The sequence below is a fragment of the Mus pahari genome, chromosome X (genome assembly GCF_900095145.1).
Source record: "Mus pahari chromosome X, PAHARI_EIJ_v1.1, whole genome shotgun sequence".
Taxonomy (NCBI): domain Eukaryota; kingdom Metazoa; phylum Chordata; class Mammalia; order Rodentia; family Muridae; genus Mus; species Mus pahari.
The window spans coordinates 132590495-132602234 of NC_034613.1; the positions used below are offsets into that span (position 1 = coordinate 132590495).

The following is an 11740-nucleotide window of genomic DNA, read 5'->3' on the forward strand; positions in this document are numbered from 1 at the left end:
GGGATAAGACTAAGGGATTGGATTTAGAGGAATGGAGGGAGAGGTGAAGATCTGTAGGAAAGGTCCAAAGCATACTTGCTTCCCTGGTAGGAGTGGCCAGTGGATCCCCAGGGAGAGACTACTGGAGTTGAGGGCTGAGACAAAGCAATGGGTGTGGGGAAGAAAGTTTAGAAGGGGGAGATTTGTGGGACCCACTGGAGATGGGGGTGGAACAAGACTGCAGCAGCTGTTTTGCTGCAGAGCTTGGGATGAGACTGGGGGATTAGATTTGAAAGAGAGGAGAGATAGGTGAACATCTGCATTTAGCCTTCCTGCTTCCCTGGATGGAGTGTGAAGATACGTACTTCTGAATCTACAGAAAATAATGAAAAGGATACATTAAAGCACACATTCAGTATCAATCTATGTTCAACATGTACCGTGTGAAAAAAAAAAGCATCTGCCTTGCACATGCTTCTTTGTGCATGTTTGAGTACATAGAAGATGTACTTTGGACATTGTAGGTGATAGAAGGAAATAGGATATATATTTAGCCTTCCAAACACTCTTGCTATATGCCATAGGAACTGCTTCAGAGATGGGGCCAGAGATGGAGTCAAGTCCAGACCTTTGACTTAAAACTCAGTATTAGGTTCTTACCTGATGACTTTGGGTCTTGGGAAGAACCCTACTTTACAATGTACAACTCACCATCTGCAGATTTGGGATATACCTTGAGCTTGGATTACATTTATGTACTGGGAAAGTGGGAACGAACAAACAGCAAGCACATACCAAACTGAAGTTAGTGTAGAGATTAATGTGAAATAGAAGAAATAGTACTGGACATATAGTTCATGACACAGTGCTTGCCTAGCATGTGTGCACGCACGCGGGAGCACATACACACAGACCCAGACACACAGATACACAGACACACAGACACAGACACACACACAGTGGAATTAATAGTCTCAAAAGGAAAAAACACTCTTGAATTTCTAGAAAACACATAAAACTAAATTATAAATATTAGAATAAACAACTAATCCTTCAATACACAGATATCACATGCAACAAGCATTATTCAAGAGCAACCTAGTATTCATATTTCTTTTGTTCTGCTTTTGACTTTTCCAAAGATTCCTTTTTTAAACACCTTTGAAAATATACATATCCTATAATTTACAGCTTATAATAGTTTAATGAGTTGACCTTTTTCTTTCTTGCTGGTGCACAAGATAAAAAGTAAAGTTCAAATTTAATAGCATGCCACACTCAGTCATATGCATTATATATTTCTAACAGTATTCAAGTGGAGAAAGCTAGGTAGTAAACTCAAACTTAATGATGACCACTATGGGTGTTAACAATGGCAATGGACAACACTTATATTTTGTGGTAATATTAAAGAAACTAAGTTTATAATGGGGATCAACATTTGAGATGTAATTTAAAATATGATTTTTAGGTAGATCAACATATGAAAGCTGCCGAGTTTAGGGATAATGCTATGAAAATATATAACCAACACAACAGAAAAACAGAAGCAAAGCTTCTGTTATCACACACGGTTGGACCACTTATGTCCAAACAAACTGGGGGAATAAGTGTAAACACATTAACACCTAGAAAGTAGAAATTAATGAATGAAACAGGCATTTAGAAGCTGTTTGAATAAAAGGTGTTGACTTTTTCTTTGGGCTCCCAGAGTATCTAGAAGCACTAACAAAAACATGGCATTCATGGGTTCATTTGTTGTCTTGCCCTTTTGGTTGAAGGCACAGAAACCACTTAGTTATTCTTAACGTTTTTTCTCCCCTGGATTCTTTCCCTGGAGGGGGAAAAAAAACAAAACTCATAAGACAGGAGTCCTCCCAGGCAAGTGAGGATGATTATACAAAATGCAGAGGTTTGCATCCCTGAAAGCAGAAAGAATGATCATATAGGAACCAGAGCGACTGATCACAAGTAATGCCAATAAGACTTCTTAAGAATAAATAGTTGAACTAAAACCAAGACAAAGATCAACCAGACCACATTTTGACCAGGACTGTATAATTATGCATGCTTCTTTGTCCTTGGCCCATTATTCCTCTATTTAAGACCAAAATTGTTATGAGGTCACCGAACCATATATTTCCTGTTCTTCCTGATATAGCTATGGTGAGTAAGCCTTTTTTTTTTTTTGGTTTTGTTTTGTTTTTTTAACTCTTAACTTGTTTCTTGAATTTGTATATTGGGACCAGATACCCAAGGCTAGCCTATTGGAACTTCCAGTGCTAAGGTTTTTCCTTTAAAACCTGTGATGACCTAACTACCATTTAATATTCACCACATTATTCCACACTAAAATTGTGAAAATTCTCAAAAGTTTTCTAGGATGTGGGAAACAGGATAGATATTTGATACTGAATGTGTAATATGGCATGATTCATTTATGCAGCAACTTGGAAACATTTGTCTTGAGTATCTTTAAGAGTAAGTCTAGAAAAATCTTAAGTGTGCATAGTCACTGTTTATTCTTTCAGGATCTATTCTACAAAAATACAGGTAAAAGTAGTCTGCTATAATAAGTACAGCATTCTAGGAGGGTTAGAGTGAAATATGGAAGTTAGCTGAAACTCTCAATATCTTGGTAGATGTTTGAATGTGTTGTTCCACAGCTCAGAAAACAAAAACAAAACACCAAAATTCAGTTGGATATGTGTGCTTTACTGTAGACTGTGAATAAAAACTGTAAAAGATAAGAATTTGAAACAAAATAGTGGATTAAAAAAGCAGGCTTCAATTAGATAACAAAAGGAGATTAAGGGAATACAAATTGGAAAGGAAGAAGTCAAAATATCATTATTTGCAGATGTTATGATAGTATATATAAGTGACCCTGAAAATTCCACCAGAGAACTCCTAAACCTGATAAACAGCTTCAGTGCAGTAGCTAGATATAAAACTAACTCAAACAAATCAGTGACCTTTCTCTACACATAGGATAAAAAGGCTGAGAAAGAAATTGGGGAAACAACACCCTTCACAATAGTCAAAAATTATATAAAATACCTTGGTATGACTCTAACTAAGGAAGTGAAAGATCTGTATGATAAGAACTTCAAATCGCTAAAGAAAGAAATTGAAGATCTCAGAAGATGGAAAAATCTCCCATGCTCATAGATTGGCAGGATTAATATAGTAAAAATGGCTATCTTGCCAAAAGCAATTTANAGATTCAATGCAATCACCATCAAAATTCCAACTCAATTCTTCACCAAGTTAGAAAGGGCAATTTGCAAATTCATCGGGAATAACAAAAAACCTAGAATAGCAAAAACTCTTCTCAACAATATAAGAACCTTTGTTGGAATCACCATGCCTGATCTTAAACTGTACTACAGAGTAATTGTGACAAAAACTGCATGGTACTGGCACAGGGACAGACAGGTAGATCAATGGAATAGAATTGAAGANCCAGAAATGAACCCACACACCTATGGTCACTTGATCTTTGACAAAGGAGCTAAAACCATCCAGTGGAAAAAAAGACAGCATTTTCAACAAATGGCACTGGCACAACTGGTGGTTATTATGTAGAAGAATGTGAATTGATCCATTCTTATCTCCTTGTACAAAGCTCAAGTCTAAGTGTATCAAGGAACTCCACACAAAACTAGAGACACTAAAACTTAAAGAGGAGAAAGTGGTGAAAAGCCTTGAAGATATGGGCACAGGGGGAAAATTCCTGAACAGAACAGTAATGGCTTGTGCTGTAAGATTGAGAATCGACAAATGGGACCTCATAAAATTGCAAAGCTTCTGTAAGGCAACAGACACTGTCAATAAGACAAAAAGGCCACCAACAGATTAGGAAAGTATCTTTACCAATTCTAAATCAGATAGGGGACTAATATCCAAGATATACAAAGAACTCAAGAAGCTAGACTCCAGAAAATCAAATAACCCCATTAAAAGTGGGGTACAGAGCTAAACAAAGAATTCTCAACTGAGGAATATCGAATGGTTGAGAAGCACCTAAAAAATTAACGTTCAACATCCTTAATCATCAGGGAAATGCAAATCAAAACAACCCTGAGATTCCATCTCACACCAGTCAGAGTGGCTAAGATCAAAAATTCAGGTGACAGCAGATACTGGCAAGGATGTGGAGAAAGAGGAACACTCCTCCATTTCTGGTGGGACTGCAAGCTGGTACAACCACTCTGGAAATCAATCTGGCAGTTCCTCAGAAAATTGGAAATACTACTACTGGAAGATCCAGCAATACCTCTCCTGGGCATATACCCAGAGGATATTCCAACTTGTAATAAGGACACATGCTCCTCTATGTTCATAGCAGCCTTATTTATAATAGCCAGAAGCTGTAAAGAACCCAGATGTCCCTCAACAGAGGAATAGATGCAGAAATTTTTGTACATTTACACAATGGAGTAGTACTCTGCTATTAACAACAATGAATGTATTAAATTCTTAGGCAAATGGTTGGATCTGGAGGATATCATTCTGAGGTAGGTAACCCAGTCACAAAAAATACTCACATGATATGCACTCACTGATAAGTGGATATTAGCCCAGAAACTTAGAATACCCAAGACATAATTTGCAAAACACATGAAACTCAAGAAGAAGGAAGACCAAAATGTGGATACTTCTTTCCTTCTTAGAATGGGGAACAAAATACTCATGGAAGAAGTTACAGAGACAAAGTTTGGAACTGAGATGGAAGGAACGACCATCCAGTGACTGTCCCACCTGGCATCCATCCCATAATCAGCCACCAAACCCAGACACTATTGCATATGCCAGCAAGAATTTTGCTGACAGGACCCTGATATAGCTGTCTACTGTGAGGCTATGCCAGTGCCTGGCAAATACAGAAGTGGATGCTCACAGTCATCTATTGGATGGAACACAGGGCCCCCAATGGAGGAGCACTTTTCCTGAGAAAGTACCCAAGGAGCTGAAGGGGTCTGCAACCCTGTAGGTGGAACAACAATATGAACTAGCCAGTACTCCCAGAGCTCTTGTCTCTAGCTGCATATGTAGCAGAAGATGGCCTAGTTGGCCAACATTGGGAAGAGAAGCCCCTTGATCTTGCAAACTTTTAAAGCCCAATGTTCTTATCAACTGGGTAATATGTACTTAGGTAAAAAAACCCAAGGACTACCTCCTGGAAATGTCCGGTTAGGCTACTGAAGGTAACTATTAGTATTTTTTCATACAGTGTGAAGAACTTAACTTCATAAAGTATAATTGAAACTCTTTGTCATAAAACATAATGTCCATATATCTATACACACACACACACACACACACACACATATATGTATGTATGTATATATATATACTATAAGAGTGAAGTCTGTGCTACAGGATTAAATTTTTCACCCTATTGGTGGACTTTGTTTCCACTTTTAAAAGAGTGACCGAAAAAAATCGATGTTAACTCTGAAGTGAGGGTATTGTCTACTTCCCATATTGTCATACATGCTCTCCATTCAGAAATATCCAAAATTGTTTTATAGATTATTTTTAACAATCACGTTTGCCTAAGCAATTCAAGCTCTTTTAGGAGCATGGAAGAAAAGCACTTAAGAGCAGTACTATTTTGTAATGAGGCAAAGAGATTGGGGAAAGAGATGAAACTGATCTAATGTACGTTTAAGAATCTTACACATGGTTTATAAAATTCTGCAGCTGGGAGCTTCGCATCCTCAAGAAGATGAGCAATCAAGAAAACTTACTTATGAATCGGGTCAAAACAGGAGAGAGGTGAGCATCGGGGCTTTTTTTCTTCTTTTTCATCCTAGCTGCACTAGCCTAAAACAACCGGAAAGGCAGTTTTTGCATAAAGAAAACTCCACGAGGGCATGGGGTAAAGGAAAAGCAAATTCCTGAAGGATGGAAAGCAGATGCGGTTGGGGCATTAAAGTGTAGAGTTGCAGGTGGGGGTGGGGAACCTGAACTGAAGGAGGGAATCCTAAGGAGCTGTGAGCAAGAACAGTTGTGTGTGTGTGTGTGGGGGGGGATAGGGTTGGGGTGTGTGTGGAGAATTCCTGGCTCCTGATTTGGCAGAAGAGATGAGGACAAGAGCACATTCCCTAGCTTAGAACCACGGTGTGGAGTGGGAGAGGAGGCTGTTGAACCGTGTTTGGCAGGAAGGGGCGGCCTCTCGCGGGGCAGGAAGCTACGCTAGGAAAAGAGGGAGGAGACTGCAGTGGCAGCAGCGACTGCTGGAAGCTCTTAAGTGGCCCAGGTACTGCTGCCTCTGACACTCGGGAATAAGGTGAGAGAAAGCCCAGAGCGGGGACTTCCTGGATGCTCCCTTCTTTTGCCCCGCGGCTTTCCTAGACAAGCGCTTGGCCTTAGACTCCTCCTGGCTCTGCTCTCACAGGCGCTCATTTGGCTGCTTGCCGGCTGATCATCCTTCGCTCCGGGCTCACAGCGGAGGCAACAGTCTTCTGTCCGATTTGGGCACGTGAGTGCTGCAAACCCAGACAGTGAGCAGGTGAGCATCGGACTGGGTGCTGGAAAATAGGAATGAGTCCCTGCTTGTCAGGAAAATTGGAGGGAGTGCTAAGATTTGAGCTGAGGGAAACTCGGAACCGAGATTTGGGGGGCGGGGCACGGAGCAAGAAACCCGGGGAATCTTATACAAAGGTGGCCAGCGCGAGAGACAGATTCGTGGTGCTGAGCTCAAAGGGAAACGGGATGATTTGGAAGACATATGAAGAAGTGAGCACAGAGCAAGCATGGGTATGGGCAGTGAGGGAGGAATGAAAAGGAGGGGGACAGTGGGTAAGAGACATAGAAATTGCACGGAGGGATATAGAGCTATGGTATAAATAGGATGGTGGCGCGGGGCAGCTGGGATGACTACGGAGCTAACAGAGAACCGGCTGCTTCTTTGCTTGGCTCTCAAGCGCCACAACTTCCACAGCGATCTCTTCTCTAACTCTGTTGTGTAACCAAACAAGCCTGGAAAGAGGCTAATGCAGGCAGGCATTTAAACACATTTTGATATAGAATACTGCTACTGGACACATGTATATCATGCGCAGGGACTTCCTAATCCACAGAAAAATAACCTTAATATTTGCATAGAATGTTTTTCCCTAGATTCTCTCCTCCTCTTACAGGTATGAAGACCCCTCACAAAAAAGGTTCTGCAAAAGAGCAAATGGGAGAAGCCGTAGGTCACCACATTGGCTCTACAACCATCAAGAAGAAAAAAGCTTCTCAGAAGAGGCAGAGGAGCAGATCTTCATCCCGTCCCCGAAGGAACATCGTGGGCTGCAGAATTTCTCACGGGTGGAAGGAAGGAGATGAGCCGATCACACAGTGGAAAGGGACTGTGCTGGATCAGGTGCCTATCAACCCCTCTCTCTACCTGGTGAAATATGATGGGATTGACTGTGTCTATGGACTGGAACTTCACAGAGATGAAAGGATTTTAAAGCTTAAAATCCTCCCTGATAAGGTGTCATTCTCTCGAGTCAGCGATGTGCGCCTTGCTAATACCATAATTGGCAAAGCAGTGGAACACATGTTTGAGGGTGAGCATGGCTCTAAGGATGAATGGAGGGGGATGGTCCTGGCTCAAGCACCTATCATGAACGCCTGGTTTTACATTACTTATGAGAAAGATCCTGTATTGTACATGTATCAGCTTCTGGATGATTATAAAGAGGGTGACCTCCGTATCATGCCAGAGTCCAGTGCATCTCCTCCAGCAGACAGGGAGCCAGAAGGAGTTGTAGATGGCCTGATAGGTAAACATGTGGAATACACCAAAGAAGATGGCTCCAAGAGGACAGGCAAGGTCATTCACCAAGTTAAAGCCAAGCCCTCTGTGTACTTCATCAAATTTGACGATGATTTCCATATCTATGTCTATGACTTGGTGAAAAAGAACTCTTAGGGTCAAAATTGCATATTGTGGGGAAGCAAATGTGTACATTGTAGATGTGCAAAAACATTAATTTTTCAGTGTATTAAAAGCCTGAGAGTTTCTGATAACCCAGAATCTTTGCCAGCATTGCTGTTGTTTTTGTTCTGGAAATTACCAGTCTGTGGACATGACCTATTAAATGTAAAAACATTGTCTTGTGTAAAAGATGAGTATGTTTGGTGGATGGGATATGAAGGAACAGCTGTCAATTTAACCTGTGAATAAAGTACCATTATTATTATAATCAGTCATCTCAAAAATTGAATGGGATTATCTGGTATGATCTGGGGGAGAGAGAGGAAATAGAAATGGGATGGGGTGTTTAGGAGGGGTGACTGCTTGGGAAAGGTGCTGAGGAAGAAAACAAGGTTCCCTGAGGGAGGCATTGTGTTTGAAGGAGAAACATACAATTGTGTGTGTGTGGAGGGAGGGGTAGGGTTGGGGGAGAGAGAGGGGATAACAGAAAGTGAGATCTTGGGTCTTTAAGGAAAGTAAAAGAACTGAGTACAGAGGAACACAAAGAAGCTTAGAAGAGCCCCAGAACAAGTTTAAGAATGACTTGAGGAGAGGTTAAACAATTCATAAAGGGGGAGGTAGATGAACACACAGGAAGGATGAACTCTGGGGAAAAAAGGAATACCCAAAGGAGTGTTTCAAGAAAGAAAGGTTTGTTAGCAGGGCCCAGGGCAGTCACGAAATCCTAAAAGAAAAAAAAAAAAAAGTTGTACATCTGGCTACATCCACATTGACAACCTTGGCTTGTTTCACAAAATAGTCATCAGTCAGTTGTTTAAGAAGGCGGATGTAGGCTTCTGGAACAGGCATTTTGATTAAGAGAACTCAGACTAATGAATTAAGAGCCACTTCTTCATTTTGAGAGTCTGTGTCATACCTGCCAAGCAGAACCTAGATTTTCAAACCCAGACACAGGAACAGTGCTTCCAAAGCTCTGGCCTGTGGGCTGTCTCCTTGTATTTCCAGAGGACACACTACAGTAAACCCAGGACCTCAATGTCATGATTCATTTCCCATAGTTTGAGTAAATAATACTTCTGAAGAATGAGTTAGTGAGGCTCATGGAATTTAAGAGATGCTATCATGAGTTTAGAACATACTTTATCTGGAAAAAAAATGAAATCATGCCAAGCTGATAGGAGAGTACTATCACTGTTGATCCCCCAACTTTAATATCCCTCACTACCCTCAGGCACAGCATCTGATAACTGAGCCTAAAGCCTCTCCACAAGATTAGAGAGAACCAGGCTTTCTGTTCTTCTGCCACAGCTGCCTGCAATTATAGGTGGCTTCACTTAATGAGCCTGCAAAGAGAGGCCTGCTGCCCTGAGAAGCTCTGGTTCTGGAGAAACCCCACCCACAAAGCCCCTGGCTGCTAACACCTTTTTGATACCTCATGGCCAAACAATGGCCCACTACATTCCTGTTAAACAGTGATGGAAGTCCATGCAGCTGTTCATTTGCAGATGATATGAATGCTGTGGGCAATAGGGCTGGGTACTATGATTTTGTGTAACTAATTCCTTCAGGTGTATATTGTCATGTGGATGGGTTGTAGCTGGTGAGCAGAAGAAACTGTAATCTCAGTCTAGTCTCCCAGAACTATGGTGTCCAGAGCAGAGGTCTCTGCTCAGTTCCTCTTTATGTCCTCTTTACCCTGTCTTCAAAGTGCTTTCTCTGGTTTCTGAACCCCCACCCTTTACTAAACTTCTACCTCGAAGAAAGAATGTTGTCTATTCTGTCTATGCTGGAGAGGCATACATAATAAAGTCAGCAAGGGCTCTCTGAATACTGCAAGAACATCCTAGCAAATACAGAGCAGAGGCGGAGAACCTTAAGAATTACTCAAGGGCACCTCACCTCACCAGAACAGAGTTCAGTTTTCTTTCTTACATGATATAACTTTGTCTAGCCCACACCAGCCACTTTTATCTGGCTTTTATGTTTTGTCTGGTCTTTCAGTTTTATTATTTGCTATTTCAAAATAAGAGCTGGGGGTTTTCTAAGAGTTCACACAATCTATATTCATTTCCATACTGTCCTGAAAAGCAAATGAAACAAAGGAACACAACCTTTAGGACTCTCATTCCAACCAAGATACACATAGCTGAGTGAGAGGAAGGGTTCGGCCCACTGTAGGCTCCGAATGTTCCAGTCATCCACTCCTCCAGTTGTCCTTTTCACTTTGATAAAACACACAGTCATTCCCTGGAGGGATCTGCATTTGTAAATTTGAGGCTAAACCCATGGAAACCTGCTGTCTCAGTTCATTTGTTTTATCTTCTTCCCACAAATATTTACTTTGGGTGGGCTCTGGCACTTGTCTAGACAGGCACTGATGCAGCGATGAACAGTTGAAGTAAATAAATAATAAAAAAAAAGGTCCCTAACCTCTAAGGCTTGCATTTTACTGTGGAAGCTAGGCACCAGCCAAGAAAAGTACATAATAAAGCTTCCTTGGCCATGTGCTAAGGAGGAAAACAGTAAGGAAAGGGTCAGGGAAATGAAATTGAAGGGCGGAATAGCTTAGAGAGAGCCAGGAGCCAGAGAAGGTCACCTGGAATGCTTGGCTTTTGTGTTAAGGTAGTGTGAGAAGTGCCTTGTAGCACCAATCAGGGGAATGTGCATTCCAGATAGAGTGATAACAGTTGCTCCTGGGCCAGAGAAGACCTGTTTGAGGAGAAGCAGGCAGGATGGTGTGAAGATAGACTGAGATAGATAGAGCTCTGGAGGAGGTGATTCCAAAGAAGTCGCAATGACTGTGGAGTCAACAAGTCTCGAGCCAGGTCTCTGCAATGGAATTTAGTCTTTACCTGAGTGAAAGGGGAAGGTGTTGAGGGAGGCGAAGCACTAGAATATCATAAATTTGTGTTATATTTTATCAAGATTCTTTTGGCAATTCCAGAGAATATTCTATAAGCAATTGGGAATTAGAATAGAGGACTGAAAAGTAATTTCAAATGGATCCTGTTAATACACAAATTAAAAAAGCAACATGTAGGATGGAGGCAAATACTAAAGGCTCCAAAGGTATCAATTAAAAAGAAGGCAAATGCCGGGTGTTGTGGTGTACACCTTGAATCGTAGCATTCAGGAGGCAAGGCAAGTAGATCTTTGAGTGTGAAGCCAGCCTGGTCTACACAGTGAGTTCCAGCTCAGTAACTGGTCTACACAGTGAGTTCCAGCTCAGTAAGAGGGAGATTCTGACTCAAGAGAAGTACGATTCATGCAAATAAAATAAGATATGAAACTTTCTAATTACAAAAGGTATCACTAACTATGGAAAACTTAGATTTGGGTGCAAACTAAGACATACACAGTTAAAAGAATAAGTCACAGAAAACCGGACAAAAGTTGTAAGTAACCAATTCAAAAAAAAAAAAAAAAAGCAGTAGACTATACAGTCAAAATGCATACACTCCCTTAGTAAGTCACATAATTATAATGTCCTGTTTGTTTTACTACGACATAAGGCCCTGAAAGTGCCTCTTTTATTTTCACTTATGATTACCAGTGCATTTCAAATACTTAAAAAAGAACACTTGTAATATAGAACATGTTGTGTTTTATAAAAAGATAAAGAGAGGAGGAATATGTTTTGTGGATGTGTGGTAAGGTATGGAGGGAGGGGTGCCTCCGTGGGCCCATGCTGAGGCATCCCTTTCCCCTCCTGAGGGAATAACCTCATGATGGTATAGTATAGAATAGAGTTTATTCAGGGCATGTGGAGGGGAACTTAGAGGGCAGGAGAGAGAGAGAGAGAGAGAGAGAGAGAGAGAGAGA

General features: G+C 41.1%; 1 protein-coding gene across 2 annotated transcripts; it reads left to right on the forward strand.

Annotated features, from left to right (window-relative positions):
* The first annotated feature begins 6214 nt into the window (after positions 1-6214).
* Spin2b (spindlin family member 2B) lies at positions 6215-8183 on the forward strand. Of its 2 annotated transcripts, XM_021188184.2 has the most exons (3): positions 6215-6277; positions 6386-6499; positions 7131-8117. In XM_021188184.2, exon 3 carries the CDS (start codon positions 7133-7135, stop codon positions 7910-7912), a length of 780 nt encoding a protein of 259 aa, XP_021043843.1. In that variant the 5' UTR covers positions 6215-6277; positions 6386-6499; positions 7131-7132; the 3' UTR covers positions 7913-8117. The 2 variants fall into 2 exon arrangements, with proteins under 2 accessions (XP_021043843.1, XP_021043842.1); XM_021188183.2 differs by having other exon boundaries at positions 6222-6499; positions 7131-8183.
* Positions 8184-11740: the final 3557 nt, after the last annotated feature.

Bases quoted from the DNA above. Each gene is read 5' to 3' on its own strand.
- Spin2b (XM_021188184.2), top strand. From the start codon at position 7,133: ATGAAGACCCCTCACAAAAAAGGTTCTGCAAAAGAGCAAATGGGAGAA.